Genomic DNA, 18,650 nt, shown 5'->3' with positions numbered 1-18,650 from the left:
AGGACATGCTTGGTCTAATATTAAAATGAATTGTTAATGTATATAAGTTTTTCAAAGGCCAGTTTTCAAGTTTTTACCTCCAGTCCCCACTAAAATCGAACATTTGGCTGCATCCTTAATACAACTCAAGTTCTGTTAAAACAAACAAACAACAACAAAAAAAAAGTTATTCCCTGTGAAAACATTTTCTTATTATCAAGTCATATCACTCCAAGAAACAGACATACATCCTGATGAATTCATTTTTAAAATGGTAGGAATTAAGATTTATTTTTTCCCATATGAACAAATGGTTTGATTTTTTTAATTTTTTACAGGTACTATTTTTTTATTAATTTTTTTGAGAAAACTTGCAAAAATTTCTAGCATATTCCAAGTCGAGAATGAACATGAAAAAAGGGGATTTATTGCTGAACGTCAAATGAAAACTACACTTTTACCGTGTGAATACGACTCAGTTGCTGCGGTTACCATGCACCCATCTATCTGAACCACTAGAACATGCAGAGGGAGGGATGCCTTCACAGGCAGAGAGGAAGAACAGAAGCAACAGAGAGAGAAAGACAGGAAGAAAATCAATCGGTGAGACGAGCGGTGCTTTAAACAACTGTGCACACAGAATGAATCTTGAGCATGTGTGTCTGTATGTGTATGTAAGTGTGTGCATCTGCATGTGTGTCTAAGTGTAAGTGTGTGGGTGGCAGGTTTGTCTTTTCAAATGTAGTTGTAAGTAGCTGGGCTCTGGAAGTAGGGATTTACACTTTAGAATCCACCAAGTAGCACGTCTAGTAGCCGAACACGCATTGCTTTGAGGACGTCTCCAACTTGCATACAGATGTGTCAAAAAAAAGAGAGCGGGGTTGGGAACGACCCCACTGAAACAAAACAAAGAAAAGCCAACAAAACATGGAGATAACATTCGCAGATAAACACATCTGGTAGTAACGTTCTTCGTAACGTCCCAGCATAACGCAGACATGACGGGCAGTAATGGATCTGTTTTAGGGGCAATGCAGTTTTTGATGAAAAGTCCTGAGACACAGTGCGGCTTAAAGCTGCTGGCATAGGAATGGGAACATGTGGGAGAGAGATGTAGGTCCGTGTAGGCTAGAATCAGGCTGGATTGGTTCCTCCGCAGGCCAATGACTACATAAGGAAAGAAGGTTACAGTGCAATGAGCTTGTGTTACCACTAGGGGGGTTTAAACCTTTAGCGTTAACCCAGAGCTCCCTTTCGACAAAGCCAATATCCTAAAAAGAGTACAAGCATACGTATACACACACAGGCACACGTCGAAACTCACAACACGCACACACGCTCGAAACGCTAACCTGAAGATGAACACAACGCGAACGCACAAACGAAACGCGTTCTCACGCGAAACTGTGTACACAAAGACACGTACATATACACTGAGGTTTAACGATACTCTCACGCACACGGACAGAAGTGTAAACGCATTCATTGGACGAACAGACCACCGTTTCAAAAACCCTGAACACCAGGGCTAATACCGCAACCCAGCGTCATGCCCTGTGAACTCCTGCGTACCTCTGTTTCAATGGAAACAATATGCGACAACCAGTTGAGAGAAAGGAAAATGTAAAATGAGGAAACCAAAGACGAACGCAAACAGTGCTCAGATGTGCGAACGAATTGGCATTTGATGCAATTTAACGTCGGTTATGTGTGCGCGTGAATCCTAGTCATGTAAACAAACACCTTACACAGAAGTGATTCAATATTGCATGGTGTCTGAATAATATCACAGTTCAAATGGGGAGATCCTGAACAAATGAAACAAACGAACGAAGAAAAAACAGAAAAACATGTCTATAAAACCCAAGTCTGTTTTTAAGAAAGGCTACAAAAATTCAACTGAACCTCCCTCATCGGCAAACAGCAAAAGGCACCACAATATTATTCTATTTCTAACTCGTGAAAAAATTGGCACATAATTCTTCTTCGTAATGCTGTAAATCAAAAAAAGGAATTACATATAAATAGTTTTCCCCCTATAAAAAAAGTCTTTGCTGCTAGCTAGTAGACAATTTTTGCTGAAATGAAAATAAATATTTCATTTGTTTAGAATATCTGTCTGTTATATAAAATAAAAAATATTTCTCATAGGTGCAGGTCTATAGCATATCATTTGTTTTTTGCGCCTATGCAAGTTCGTTCGTCCTCGCCCTCATCTTTCTTTTTTAAAGGGGTGCATTGTCCGGTCTGGACCGTGACTGCGACAGTTTGTTGGCCTGCACATTTCCCCGGGAGACCGAGCGTCCCGTGTTGGTGAAAGTCCGTGTGTCGTTGGGTCGGTAGATGGTGGCCGGTTCGGTAGCGTTCATGTTCTGCATACTGAGAAACGGCGTGCTCTCGCCGTGGGCGAGGTCTCCAACCTCGTCGTCCTCCCACTCGCTATCCGATAGGCAGCTTTGAGAGCTGTAGTTCCTGGGGCCCGGTGTGTGCTGCGAAACGTTGCCATTGAACCGTGACCTCCTGCGCCAACGGCGGCCGCTGCTGCTCTTCTTCGGCTGCTCTCGGGAGGACATGTATTCCTGCGTGGTCTCATAATCCTCGTCGTCCACAAAGCAGTACGGGCTGGACGGAAGGGAGCCCGTGCTCTCCGCCGCGTAATACGGGCGTCGGGATCGTCGGTAGCGGTGCAGGAGGGGCTGGTCGTCGTCAGGTGAGTAGGCTGCCATAGCGATGGCAGAAGCGGCAGGTGGCAGGGAAAGGGCGTGGCTGGCGTTGGGCGTAGTGATCTGAAAGGTAGGCACCTGCGGGGGCAGTGAGGAGTGAAAGTCTACTGGAGATAGACGCGCCGGTGTGGTCAGAGCAGACACGTACCTGCGAGGATGCAGAAAAACATGGGGTGAGAGACGGGATAGAAAAATCTTTAAATACACACCACCATTAAAAACACTTTGGGGTCAGTGAGAAGTTTGATCAAAATTATTCCAGTAAAATCAGAAATATTGTGAAATTTTTACAGTTTAAAATGTTTACTTTTTGAGTATATTTTAAAATTTAATTTATTCCTGTGATGCAAAAGCAGAATTTTCAGGGTCATTACTCCAGTCTTCACTGTCACATGATCCTTCAGAAATTATTCTTATATGCTGATTTGCTGCTTAAGAAATATTTCTTATAATTAAAGTTAAAATTGTGTGTAGGAATGACAACGAGCGGTTGAACTAGGTATTGCAGTCCAAATTCAAAATATTGGAGGGTTTTGTTTTTTCACCCAGCCTCTCTATCTCAGACTTGATGCACACACAGGTTGCCAGATTGATGACACCAACAGGAACGAGCGCACTTGATGATGAATTAAATACGTTGTGTTTTCCGCAAAACTGGCAACCTTGCGTGCCAAAATGCAATTGTATAAACTGGCTGTGAAAGACCGGCAAAACAAAGACCGACATTCCGGCCTGGAACGCACATTTTCAAAGGAGAATAACTGACTGTAGCATTGTTTTTCAGATAAAAAGTATGTGTATAAAAAATTGCAGAAATATCTGCAAACATATTATGGTACTTTTATGCTTTAGTAGAGTCAAAAGTTTACATACAGCACCTTTAATATGTGATAAACATTATTTTTTTAATATACTTTGATAAATTGTAAAAATTTGAAATAGAAATCTGTCGTATTTCTTGTTATTATCAATGTTAAAAAAAAGCTGTGCTGCTTGGTATTTTTTTAGAAACTAAGATTCATTTTTTTGAGGATTCTTTCATGAATATCATGTTCAAAAGAACAGTATTTATTTGAAATAGAAATCTGTAATAAAATTAAAAGTGTCTTTACCAAAATTGTTGATCAATTTAATGTGAAAAAAATATATATTTCTTTTAAAAAATCTTATGGACCTCAAACATATGAATGGTAGTGCATGTCTGCTGCATGGTATAATTTATATGAATTATATATTAGCACATTTAGAGCAATATTTATAGGGAAAAAAATAGTATTTGAATCAATGATTTACGATAAATCAACCAATTACAATGACATTAAATCTAAATTACACTAAATAAAAAAAAACAAATGCAATAATGCCTTATTTTATATACAGTCGTGGCCAAAAGTTATGAGAATTACATAAATATTGGAAAAGTTGCTGCTTAAGTTTTTATAATAGCAATTTGCATATACTCCAGAATGTTATGAAGAGTGATCAGATGAATTGCATAGTCCTTCTTTGCCATGAAAATGAACTTAATCCCAAAAAAACCTTTCTACTGCATTTCATTGCTGTCATTAAAGGACCTGCTGAGATCTTTTCAGTAATCGTCTTGTTAACTCAGGTGAGAATGTTGACGACCACAAGGCTGGAGATCATTATGTCAGGCTGATTGGGTTAGAATGGCAGACTTGACATGTTAAAAGGAGGGTGATGCTTGAAATCATTGTTCTTCCATTGTTAACCATGGTGACCTGCAAAGAAACACGTGCAGCCATCATTGCATTGCATAAAAATGGCTTCACAGGCAAGGATATTGTGGCTACTAAGATTGCACCTAAATCAACAATTTATAGGATCATCAAGAACTTCAAGGAAAGAGGTTCAATTCTTGTAAAGAAGGCTTCAGGGTGTCCAAGAAAGTCCAGCATGCGCCAGGATCATCTCCTAAAGAGGATTCAGCTGCGGGATCAGAGTGCCACCAGTGCAGAGCTTGCTCAGGAATGGCAGCAGGCAGGTGTGAGCGCATCTGTACGCACAGTGAGGCCAAGACTTTTGGAAGATGGCCTGGTGTCAAGAAGGGCAGCAAAGAAGCCACTTCTCTCCAAAAAAACATCAGGGACAGATTGATCTTCTGCAGAAAGTATAGTGAATGGACTGCTGAGGACTGGGGCAAAGTCACTCAGATGAAGCCCCTTTCCGATTGTTTGGGGCATCTGGAAAAATCTTGTCCGGAGAAGAAAAGGTGAGCGCTACCATCAGTCCTGTGTCATGCCAACAGTAAAGCATCCTGACAGCATTCATGTGTGGGGTTGCTTCTCATCCAAGGGAGTGGGCTCACTCACAATTCTGCCCAAAAACACAGCCATGAATAAAGAATGGTACCAAAACACCCTCCAACAATCCAACAACAGTTTGGTGAAGAACAATGCATTTTCCAGCAAGATGGAGCACCGTGCCATAAGGCAAAAGTGATAACTAAGTGGCTCGGGGACCAGAATGTTGAAATTTTGGGTCCATGGCCTGGAAACTCCCCAGATCTTAATCACATTGAGAACCAAGAGGCGGGTGGACAAACAAAAACCCACTAATTCTGACAAACTCCAAGAAGTGATTATGAAAGAATGGGTTGCTATCAGTCAGGATTTGGCCCAGAAGTTGATTGAGAGCATGCCCACTCGATTGCAGAGGTCCTGAAAAAGAAGGGCCAACACTGCAAAAACTGACTCTTTGCATAAATGTCATGTAATTGTCGATAAAAGCCTTTGAAACGTATGAAGTGCTTGTAATTATATTTCAGTACATCACAGAAACAACTGAAACAAAGATCTAAAAGCAGTTTAGCGGCAAACTTTTTGAAAAATAATATTTATGTAATTCTCAAAACTTTTGGCCACGACTGTAGCAAAATCATTTAACTAAATATTTTCCTAGAAAAATAAAATAGCAATCTGTGAGTGATTTACTTAATCAGCCTGTTTACGTCAACCATTCAACCAAAACAATTCATGAAAATGAAGCTAGCTTCTACTTTAGAGAGAGAAGACAAGTGTAGAAAAAGCAGAGCAGTAGTGTTTCATAACACAACGCTACCTGTTGGAAAAAAAATAGAAATTTTTTTTTGAAAGGAGGTACATTTAATCATTAAGCAGATGCTTTTATCCAAAGCAACAAACAGTTCAGCTACTGTCAACCCTACTAAACATTAAACATTATCTGAGATCTGCTTATTGTTTTCCTGATAAAATACTGCTTACAAACTTATTTAACCAACAGTACAATCAGCATGCTTTCATTTGACCACAAATATACTCAGTGTCTTTTATCTGTGATGGTGAACACTTTTTATCTGCTGCTGTCATTTCCTTATGACTCACCTGTCACTGTGAGGGGAGTCCCGCAGGGAGTCGTAAGAGTCTCCGTACTGTAGGGGGCACTGTGTAGTGTTAGGATACCCACAGTATGCTGCTCGGCGGGCACGAGCCTCCATACACGCCGGGCTGCTGCATTTACTGGTGCCAACCGAGGAAGACAGTGCCCCCGACTGGCAGTCAGAGTGCATGCTGTCTGTCCGCTCCATACTCCATGTGCGCTCCTCATGCCTGACACAAGCGGGAACGACACAAAGGGAGGTAGAATATAGAAAGTATACAAAAAAACAGTTATGTTAAATTTTAGATGTGACTTAAGTGTTTTTTTTAACAAATAAATGCATCTATATTGAAAAAAAATTATATATATATATATGGGAAACGATTAAATAAAAATCCCAAATAAAAGTTTTTCTGTACATAACGTGCATTCTGTGTATATTTATGTATATATAAATACACACATGCATGTATATATTTAAAAAATATATATTTATATATTACATATACTTATATATAATAACAACTATATGAATATAAATGTAAATATGAGATTGGAAAAATAGATATATGTAAATAGTTTGGGCTGGTTAGGTAAGTAAATGCACAGCTAAATAGAGAGATGGACAGAGCATATATCAAGTCCAGGATCTATATCTGGACATATTGGCAGATGAATCAGTCAGGGAAGAGTCCGTACCGGTGACTGGAAGCGTGAGAAGCTGTGGAGGTGTGGTGGGATCGTGACGACATTCGGCTGCCTGAGAAATTGCCCGATGTCTCTGTTCCGTGTCGTACTACTCGCTCAGTTGCTGGGACATTCTTAGATATATACTGCAATAAAAACAGTAGCATGAGATTGTGTCGTTTTCACACCTGAGTCCTAACCTAAGTTTAATTACATTTGAAGAATGCTTAGTCATCAGTCATCTGTGCACCACAGGAAGCAGTTTATCACAATAATGTAATCAATTGCAATTTACATCTGAATTGCTGTAACATCCAGAAGAAACCACACTGCAGTTCACATAATCTGAAGCCTTTTCAGAAATACTGGACTAAGAACTTTCAATCTAATAAAAAAAAAAAAAAATCTTTGTTTTACACCAAAAGTACCAAAAGCAACATTAAAGGCAATCTGCCTGTGAACACTTATTTAACTAATGCACAAGATATATCAGCATACAGGTAAAAAGAAGCAGGCAAACTCACATCCACCATGGGGATTTCCTCAGGACCGGGGCCAGGATGGTTGGGTCCGTTGGCCAGCATGCGGTTTGGATGCTCCGCACACATGTTCTGGTGCAGGTGGTTATGCAACTTCTTCCTTTGTTTCCTGAAAAAAACATCCAATATCAAATCTGATCTGTGATTTGTACAATGACAGCACATACTCTAATTTTTAAAGCAGGAAAGTAATGTCACATTTGATCAGTGTAATGCATCCTTCCTGAGTAACATTTTTAATAATAATAAAAAATATAAAAAAAATATAAAAAAACTGACCCCAAACTTTTGAACACAAGTATTCTAAACAGATATAGTGATATCAGTTTGCTTATACAAAGGGTGTAGTGTTTTATTTTTTAGTTATGCTTTTTAATTTAATGTGGGAATGTGCACAGCTCTTTCTGGCAATCACAAGAGTTCCCGGAGCTTACTTAGTTTTGCAGTATGCCACCACACAGACGATGCCAACCACCAGCAGTGCCACGCAGATGCCCGTTATCGTCAGCACACGTTTTTGGTACAGCTCCTCAGCCTCTGAATGAACGAGAGCCATGGACAAGCACACACATATGCACAGACGTACACGCAGAGACAAACACACATGTACACGACGACCATTGAACACAAAGACACACATTCATACAAAACACACAACCGCTGCATCAGTGGCAGCCTTTAAACCATGTCAAAACTAACTCATTCAGCCTAAACTTCAGTCTACATTTTATGTTATAGTTGTAAACAGTCATATTTGTCACTTCTAAACAGATTTATTTAGTTAAAGGGATAGTACACCTAAAAAATAATATTCCATCATTATTTACTAACCCTCATGTTCCTGCAAACCTGAATGATTTTATTTCTCTTATGGAACAAAAAGGAGATGTTTGAAGCTTAAAGTCCAAGCTACAAGTTCCAAAATAATTAAAATGAATGGGGACTGGGACTGTCAAGCAAGATTTTCAGTGAATAATAACATCTGAAGCAATCGTAAAATATTGCACAAGATATTTGATTAACTTTTATGATGTTTTCATGGTGCTTTTTTGTCCTTTTTAGAGCTTGACTTTTTAGAGTCCCCATTCACTTCCACTGTATGGAAGAAAGCAGCTTGGACCCCAATATGCAAATAGCCTAAAATATATGTACATATATTCAAGGGGTCATATAACGTTGCTAAAAAGAACATTTATGTTGTGTATTTGGTGTTTATACTGTTTAAGGTAAAAAAAAAAACACATTGTTTTCCACATACTGTACATTTATTGTTTCTCCTCTATGCTCCGCCTTTCTGAAATGAGTCGATTTTCACAAAGCTGATCATTCTGAAAACAAGGTGTGCTCTGATTGGCCAGCTATCCAGTGCGTTGTGATTGGACGAATACCTCAAGCGTGTGATGGAAACGTTACGCCCCTAAACAAACCATGATGCCGTGTGTCCAGGCGCGACAAGACAAAACAATAAAACCCATTATAAATTAGGCATTTGTTGCATCCAGTGGGGACATAACTACTGGTTATCTGCATTTGTAATCGGAGAAATGGCAAACTGTCCTTGCAAAGTTGTTATTGCCCCACTTAATGGTAACAGGCTCCGGCATTGTAGGCTGCTCTCACAGTAAACAGTCCTCGTCCTCTGCAAAATGCACTGCACACATCTGAATATTTGGGTTGAACTGTTCTGGAAGAATTGTGTCCTCTTTTGGAAGGACAAACAAAGTAGTTTCGCTTTCACAACTAAACACACAGCATTTCCACAACATGGCACTGGCGGCAACAACGAGAATAAAAGTTACGCCTTCTTTCTTTGTGTGAACATTTGGGCGGCTTTATGCACATCTTCCCACATAGTGACGTAGAGATGTGGGGTTGTGTTTAAACAAGCCGATTTAGGAGGGCAATGTTAACTCATACTTTTATAAAGAATCTCTTTGGATTTGAGACTTTAGTCTTTGCAACTTTACAGATCTTCTTCGTTTACCAAGAGCTTGTAACACTCTAAAGAGAAAGCAAAACTTGAAATTTCACCATATGACCCCTTTTAACTTCCATATATTAAATATATTGTAATATTTAACAATTTAATATATTAACATATATATCTAGCCCATATGAATATTCATGTTTAATACATTTCTGGACATATGTCACATACATGTACAGTATATTAATCCTAAAACCTGTCAATGCACGTCAATGCAAATAAATATAAACAATAGACATGTATAAAAAAAATTCTACAGATTATTATTTTTTTGCATATATCATGTTTTAATTAAGTTGCAACATGTACTGTTCACATATATGATTGCTGCATAATATACCAAATAAAAAAATCATCATATTGTATTAACATAGTAAAGTATCACTATTGGAATTTTATATAAGTTATAAACTTAGATCATGTGTGAGAAAATTATATCTCACCTTACAGGTAACATAGCAATATCATAATATCATATATCGTGATACAGGCCAAACTATGTCATATATTCATTTCCAGAAATTCTGTTAAACATCTAATTTTGTGTTCCACAGAAAAAAAGTCAAACAGGTTTAGAATGACATGAGGGTTAGTAAACAATGATTATAATTTTTTGGGTGAACTCTCTATTTAAATCTAAAATCTTAATTTCTAATAGGCACTGAGGTGCATCAGATGTCATTTTAAAAACACATTTCAGATGGCTGATATCAGGTGCTCGGCAGCATGGGAAGGGCACAGCTGTGGTGCTTTCTCTGTCTGCCAGGGTTTCACATAAAGCACATTACGCTGAAACAGTGGGAGAACTTTTGGCTACCTCCAGGACTGGAATCATACTGTGCAACACTGGAAACTCAAATTATTGGGCTAGAAGTGTTTATAAAATGAAATATCCACCCCTCTGAAAGCCCATAACATGCATTATTCTATATATATATAATCCTATGACGTCTGAAGAGTCTTAAGTCTTGCGTAAAGCATGCCTAAAGTTAAAACACACACACTGCATTATAAGAGCTCTTTGGAGAGGGTTGTTCATAAAACCTGATTAAACTTCCCAAGCATTTTTGGGATATTCGTTTTTACAACTAAATGTGTTTTAAAATCAACATGAAATCAAAACTAACCCAATTACTTTCTTAATGCACATTCCTGGTCTTTTTGTGAATGATTTATCAGTGCAGATTATTGTGAAATAATAAATGTTTGTTTTATTTCTTCATAGTTTTTACAATAAGTAAATATTTAAAAAATGTAAATACATTAAATTAAATTAAATACATAAATTATCTTAATTTAAACTTGTAAAAAAGTTCACATTCAAATTAAATTTCTTTATATATATATATATATATATATATATATATATATATATTTTTTTTTTTTTATTTTATTTTTTTTTTTTTTATATATATAACACACACACAAATATAAAGTACACATTACATTTTTTGTTCCACTGAAATATTACAAATATTAGCTAATTATAAATAGTACTAATTAAAAAGGGTTGCTAACATCACTTCATGTTGACTTTAAAAAAACATAAATTTTGGCAAACAGCAAACCAAGGCTTTGATGAGCAGGTTTTATGAACACCGTGTATACAGATGTCTTGAACACATATTTTTATATCTGGGTCTGATTTTTGAAAACGAGTATATTCGAAACATCCTCTAGGGTGCTGAATGTGGGCAGCAACAGAGGAAGCATACAGAACATGAAGGCAGGGAATGAGAAAATGGACGGGAGGAAGGAGAGAAGAGAATTGAGGGCCAAACAGTAGGGAGATGAGTGTGTAATAAAAGAGAAATGCAGGAGGGAGGGAGGGAGGGAGGGAGGTGGTTAAGTCAGACACTGATATTGCATTTCATGCTTGTTACATGAAACAGAGATCAGAGTACACAAAGAGAGAGAAAACAGACAGCGAGATGTACCCAGACCATCGGCTAATGGACTTTAGTGGTGCAGACAAGAAGACAGGAGAAGAGATGGGCAACACTCATTTTACCACTCACTCGGCTCCCTGACACATATGTTGTTTGTAAATAAAAGGCTTATTATTTTTTTTATGCACTGCAAAAAAAAAGAAAAAAAAATTAATAAGGTTCTTAATTAGTATATTTATGCTGTTTTTCCGGAATAAAATAGCTTACAGAAATATTTGTTTTATAATAAAAGGAAAAATTATATATATATAAAAATCCTTAAAACAAGATAAATGTACTTGAGAAACAACATTGTATTAGATATACACTACCTATCAATATTTTTAATGTTTTGAAAAAAAAAAAGAATTATCTTATATGCTCTTTAATTCTCTCTAATGCTTTTATTATTAATACTACATATAACAAGTTATATTTCAATAAATACTGTTTTTTTTTTACTTTCTATTCCTGAACAACAACAAAAAAGTTGTATATTATCATATAATTGATAGTTATAAGACCCATTCTAAAATATTTTAACATTAAAACATATGCAAATAAAAGTTACTCTTAATTATAATTATATTTACAATATTACTGTTTTTACTGTATTTTTGAAGAAATAAATGTAGGTTAGTTGTGCATAGCAGACTTTTGACTGGTATTGTAAAAGTTGTTTTCAGGGAATATATTGTAGTTTACCCTATTGACAATACACAGTTATGTGAAAAAGTTAGGACACCCTACTAAATTCCATGGTTTTCTTTACGGACATAATAAAAAATTATCTTGTCCTTAGAAGGTCTTAAAATTTGGAAATTAAAACCTCAGATAAACAACGTCACACAACATATCACACTTTGTCATTATTTACTAAACAAAACTAAAGCCAAAATGGAAAAGCCATGTGTGACAAACTCAGGACACCGTATGATTAAATTGCCTGTAGATCCTTTTAGCAGCATCAGCATCATTCTGGAGGAATTTTAATGATTTGCTCTAGTTTTATTGAGGTTTGTTGGCATTTGTTTATACACAGCTCTCGCCACAGCAGCATTTCAGTTGGGATGAGGTCTGGACTTTGACTGGGCTTTTGCAACACTTTGAGTCTTTTATTTTCAGATGTTCTGTTGTAGATGTTCTGGTGTGCTTAGAATCATTGTTCTATTGTATCATCCAATCTTGGCCAATGTTTAGCTGTCGGATGGATGTCCTCACATTTGACAGAATACTTTGGTATATAGAGGAGTTCACAGTCGACTCCATGGCTGTGAGGTGCCCAGGTCCTGTGGCTACAAAACAAGCCCAAAATCATCAGTTGTTTGTGCTGATATGCTCTTTAGGTTTTCACAGGGTTTGTTAGGTTAGGACAATATTTGGCTGAGATACAACTATTTGATAATCTGAGGATGCAAAAAAAAAAAAAAAAGTTGTCCAAATTAAATGGTAAATGGTAAATGGACTACATTTATATAGCGCTTTCAACAGACCACATGACCATCCAAAGCGCTTTACAATTTGCCTCACATTCATACACTCATTCACACACCAACTGCGGTGTCTGCCATTCAAGGCGCCATCCAGCTCGTCGGGAGCAGCTGGGGTTAGGTGTCTTGCTCAAGGACACCTCGACACTTGGGTCAGGTGGAGCCGGGGATCGAACCACCAACCTTCCGGTTTGTAGACAACCTACATGAACCACTGAACCACTGCCGCCCCCGCAAATTAAGTTCATAGCAATGCATATTACTAATCAAAAATTATGTTTTGATATATTTACGGTAGGAAATTAAAAAAATATCTTCAAGGAACATGATCTTCACTTAATATCCTAAAGATTTTTGGCATAAAAGAAAAATCTATAATTTTTACCCATACAGTGTAAATATACCTGTGATACTTAGGACTGGTTTTGTGGCCTAAATTTGTCACACATGGCTTTTCCATTTTGGCTTTATTATTATTATTTTTTTATAAATAATTTATTAAATTTGAGTTGTTGTTCAAGATAACAGATTTTTTTTGTCCTGATACAGAAAACCATGGAATTAAATAAGGTGTCCCTAACTATTTCAAACACACACACACACACACACACATATATATATACACATATAATTATTTTGACAATGAGGTAAACTACAATATATTCTCAGAATATTTTTTATAAAACTTTAATAAACCCAAAAATAGTTTTTCTTAATGCCCCCCCCTCCCCCCCGCCCCATAAAATGGAAAGTATAAATGGACTAAATGGAAGTCCAATTAGAAAAATAATTGTTATCTATTCAAGATATATTCTCTAAATAGAGAAGGTCTTGGTTACGTACGTAACCCTCATTACCTGATGAAGGGAACAGAGACATAATGTCGAATGACATATGGGGTCTCACTTGGGAGTTTAAGAGAAAATGCCAATGAAAATTGGCTAGTGGATTTTACATACCTGAGCCACTCCCTGTGCCTACAGGTATAAATAGGTGACAGGTTCATCCACTCTCTAGGTTTTACGCAGAGGAGCCGAGAACATGTGCCGACAACAGTGAATGGTTCAAGGTTGTGGCATGGGGACATAACGTCTGTGTTCCCTCCATCCGGAAACCAGGGTTACGTACGTAACCGAGACGTTCCCTATCTGTCGGTCACTACTAGTCATGTCGAATGACATATGGGGTCCTATGGAAAACGCCACAACCTGAACACCATCACAACCCTGTGGCACTGCAATTGCTGACAAGCTGCGGCGTGTCACAAAAGCTATGCTTAAGGTCATAACCTTTCCAAAGCCCCAGCGCAAATTGGTACCGAAGGGGACCAAGAGGGTGAGTACATCGCTGCTGGAGAAGGCGATGCTGCTGTTCCGTCCACAAAAAGTTTTTGGAAGGGATTTCAACCTTCAGTGAAATATTGCTTCAAATCTTTCCTATTTCCTCTAAGTGCTCTTTATATGCAAAGTGCTCTTACGGGACACAGCAATGCCAAGGCTGGATCTGCCTCCTCCAGGGGCAGTGCTTGCAGGATCACCACCTGGTCTCGGAAGGGAGTGGTGGGAACCTCTGGCATGTATCCAGGCCGGGGTCTCGGGACAACGTGAGAGTAGGCCGACCAGAACACAAGGCACTCTTCACTTACCGAAAATACTTGGAGGTCCCCAACCCTCTTGATGGAAGTAAGCGCAATCAGGAGCACTGTTTTGAGAGACAGGAACTTGAGCTCGACTGAATCCAGCAGCTTAAAGGGATCCCTCGGCCAGAACAATAGAGAGGTCTCAGGAGGGTATCAGGGGTGTCCTAGAAGGATTTAACCTTCTGGCACCCCTCAGGAACCTAATGATCAAGTCATGCCTCCCCAGGGACTGGCCATCCACTGCATCGTTATGGTCTGCAATGGCAGCCACATACACTTTCAAGGTGGAGGGAGACAGCCTATGCTCCAAACTTTCTTGCAGGAAAGAAAGCATGACACTGACCGAGCATCTACGGGGGTCTTCTTGGTAAGAAGAACACCAATTCGTGAACAGACTCCACTTCAAAGCGGAGGACTGCCTCGTGGAGGGGGCTCTAGTCTGAGTGATAGCGTCCAGAAGCCACACATGGAGGTTCTAAAGATCTGGACACGGGTGCCATATGGTGCCCAGCCCCTGAGAGAGGAGGTTTCTCCTCAGGGCGATGCACCAGGGAGGGGCTGTCATGAGGAGCATGAGTCCCAAAAAACAGGTCCGGGTGGGCTAGTAAGGCGCAACCAACAGGACCTGTTCCTTGTCCTCCCTGACCTTGCACAGTGTCTGTGCGAGCAGGCTCACTGGGGGAAATGCATACTTGCGTAGAGCCTGAAGCCAGCTGTGTGCCAGTGATAGCCGCCGACAGCATACAGGCTTTGGACAGGAGACGCTGGACTATTCCTCCCAGTGGTGGCGTTTTGCGGGCACAGGTGCACTGCAGTCGCACTCTCCTGCTGGGTAATGTTGACGCACCCCCTAGCTCCCCCACCATCGAGGGTAGTGAGGATGGAGGAAGGAAATGAGCGGCTTCTGGCCATAAAAGGGGCCATCCATGACTATGTCACTTCCCCATGCACATCCTGAAAGAAAGGAACCAGAGCAAAATGCGGTTGTGAGCCGTGCTCTACATCGAGAACCCATCAAACAGCCATAAGCACTCAGGGCTGGGCAGTGTATTCACCTCCATCCTGATGCTCACAGCTGCCCGGGCAAGCATGGCTGTCAACTCTGGGTCTGATTCAGCAGTGGCAACAACACCCGAGGGGGGCAGTCCCGCCAAATCTTCATCCACAGGGGTCAACAGCCCATCCCCTGATGCTGCAATCGACATCTGATCCCCCGGTGGCAAACCGAATGACCCATTGGGACTGCCATAAGACAGTCCAGCAGAATCACCCAGCAGCCGCACAGGACAAGCACTGCTGAAGGGGTGAGAGGTCTGTGGGGCGTAGGCTGGCGCAGAAGCTCTCACTGTCACCCTCAAATCTCCCAGTGCACTAGCCGGCAGTCCTCTGCTCGTGGCAGAGAAACCGGAATGGGTAGTGACAGAGGGGTCTGCTCCTTTCCCTTTAAGAAAGGAGAGACGCGATCGCAGCATTGCCATGGTAACACACGCAGTGCAGGCATGTACCATCCACGAACCCATCTTCAACGTGCAAAATGCCCAGACACGGAAGACAACACTCGTGGCCATTGTCAGAGGACAGGAAACGACCATATCCAAAAGGACACGGATGAAATGGCGTCTTTAAAAAGACGCGAATCGTCCCTCTTTTAGGAAATCTCTTTTAGTTGAAGCGCCCAGGGGAATCGCTGAAAGGGACACCGCTGTTCACGCCATATCGCCAACCAAACAACTTCCCAACACACAGCAGATGAATGGCTTTGTGTAGTATAACAGCTTTTCATACAACCACTCGGCTCCGAAGCAAAAATCTGAAGAGTGGATGCACCTGACGCCTATTTATACCCGTAGGCACAGGGAGTGGCTCAGGTATGTAAAATCCACTAGCCAATTTTCATTGCCATTTTCTCTTAAACTCAAGAGTTGATTGACCTCCCAAGTGAGACCCCATATGGCGTTCAAAATCCTACACACAATTTTATTTTAAATTAGTTTTATGTTTGGATATTTGACTGGAAAACGTCAAAAACACTGGTTAAGAATCTCTTTCTTTTTTTTTTTTTTGCAGTGTATAGAATTACAAGCTATTCTTGAAATGTTATTTCTCTAAGAAGTTGAATCACATTAGCATAATGGGTTTAAATTGAATAATTTATTACAGCAATAAACCATAGAAGGCTGTGGTAAAATCACTGTAACACCTGGCCTTAAGTGGCTCATTGCTTTTATAAAATTGTGTTTTGATAAAATACACAAATTTCTACATTCCTAACAATAGCACAACTTGGTATATAATTCTAGAATTCAACTGATATACAGTCACAGAATAGGAAATATGCGTTTTATAAATATTGATCTACCTGTTTCCTATATTCCTTAAAATGAGTGTCACTTTGTTAGAGCTGAAAATAAATCAGAACCTGGGAATGTATTTGCTTGTTCAAATATAGGACAGAGAAAATAGAACGAGACGAGTACTTATGTGAATATGCTTAATCTATGTCATCAAATTATGTCATGAACCTTAAAAACTAAAGAATCAAACAAATAATAACTTCATACCCATGATTTCAATTCCAAGATGCTCTGCCAATGCAGAAAGTTGACAATGTAAAAAAAGAAGGAAAAAAAAGAAAACAGGTTTCAGGTACAAATATCCACTTGTGGTTCACTAGAATGCGATCAGTGGTGTTGTTTGGTTAGTTTTGTCCGAGACATTGAGGTGAGTGACTTTACATTCCAGTAACAGACAGACAATGCAGACACATACTGGCCAACTCCATATCCCCCATAAAACAGAAACAAAACTGACGGAAATACCAGTAAACAAACAAACAACACGCCTTTCTTGTTCATCGCATGTAAGCAGGCGTACAAAAATGCATGCAGACATAGACAGCCACACTTACTGCCATATTTACTAGACCTCATTTCTGGTTTAAGGTTAAGAAAAAACAAAACAAAAAAACAAACCGTTAAACACAAAAGCACAATTAAAACACAAAAAGACACAAATACAGATGAACGTAGACAGACATCTAATGATCAGATGGCTTTGGTTTAGTCACAGTATTACATTTTCATGTATATTTTTAAACTTCCCCTGCAAATGTGCAAAGATATAAACACATCTTGTACTCAGGCACATCAGCATGCATGATACTGGCAATACTGAGGGCTCCTCATAGCCAACTACCACTGTTTGGAAAGCAGCGGTTCTAGAGGTCAAAGGTTAGAGGTTAAGGGTCATGCATCATGCCTCAGGCTCAGAACGCTGTTAAAGATCATATAAAACAACAGCATCAATATTACTTAACAACCAGAACTTGATAGAAATGTTACAGGTTCAATACAACCATCGGTATCTGAGGATCTTCTCATCATTAAAATGAGCTAAAATTACACTTGCAGTAACGCACTTATAATGCTATTATGGAGGATTTGAAAGCAGAGATGTGTAGAACCACGGAATATATTCCATATACAATTTAGTATGCAGAATAATCATACAATTTTGTTTTGTCTAACCCTAACACCAAGACACACAGAAAATCTACCTTCCATACAAAACACATAACACAAAGTTTGTACAATGTAAAATTATTATTATTATTTTTTTTAACCAGTCCCTTTCTGTTCTTCTGGAAAAAAGACAAAATGTTGTGTTTTTCTATGTAAACGGACCCTTTCTGTTATTCTTGTGTTTTATGTGAAATTGACAGCAGATGACCTTCATTTCCATTCAAAAGTCTGCGGTCAGTACAATTTTTCAAAAATAAATCAATACTTATTCAGCAACATTAAATTGATCAAGAGTGACAGTAAAAAAATAAATAAATAAATAATAATAATCCCATGAAGAAATTGTATCATTATTTCCACAAAAATTTTAAACAGCACTGTTTTCACTCATAATAGTAAGAAATCTTTCTGGAGCAGCAAATAATCACATTAATTAATCATCATATTAATGATTTCTGAAGTATCATGTGACACTGAAAAGTAACGTTACTGAAAATTCAAGAATAAATTAAGATTTTAAAACAGAAAACACTTATTTAAAATTGTAATAATATTTCACCAAATTACTTCAGTTTTTTCCTGTTTATTTATTTATTTTTTTACTAATAAATGCAGCCTTGCTGAGCATTAGTGACTTTCAGATATATTAATACATCTTAACCAACCTCAAACGTTTGAACGGGAGTCTATAATATATATATTTGAGCTAATATAAATATCTGTGGACACAGATGCTATCATTGAGCTTAACTTGTATTGAACCCAGAACAATCCTTTAAATTATATAAATGAGTGCC

General features: G+C 38.7%; 1 protein-coding gene across 1 annotated transcript in view; it reads right to left on the bottom strand.

Annotated features, from left to right (window-relative positions):
- Positions 1 to 384: 384 nt before the first annotated feature.
- nrg2b (neuregulin 2b) overlaps positions 385 to 18,650 on the bottom strand; it is a 69,687-nt gene continuing 51,421 nt past the window's right edge. Inside the window, exons 6-11 of the mRNA XM_059516184.1 lie at positions 16,894 to 16,917; positions 7,723 to 7,825; positions 7,274 to 7,397; positions 6,762 to 6,895; positions 6,068 to 6,292; positions 385 to 2,850 (exon numbers count right to left, since the gene is read on the bottom strand). Coding sequence (XP_059372167.1) covers positions 2,205 to 2,850; positions 6,068 to 6,292; positions 6,762 to 6,895; positions 7,274 to 7,397; positions 7,723 to 7,825; positions 16,894 to 16,917 — 1,256 coding nt within the window. The 3' untranslated portion in view covers positions 385 to 2,204. The remainder of the gene's footprint in view (positions 2,851 to 6,067; positions 6,293 to 6,761; positions 6,896 to 7,273; positions 7,398 to 7,722; positions 7,826 to 16,893; positions 16,918 to 18,650) is intronic.

The sequence above is a fragment of the Carassius carassius genome, chromosome 29, assembly GCF_963082965.1.
Source record: "Carassius carassius chromosome 29, fCarCar2.1, whole genome shotgun sequence".
Classification (NCBI taxonomy): domain Eukaryota; kingdom Metazoa; phylum Chordata; class Actinopteri; order Cypriniformes; family Cyprinidae; genus Carassius; species Carassius carassius.
This window is presented reverse-complemented; position numbering and strand designations above follow the sequence as displayed.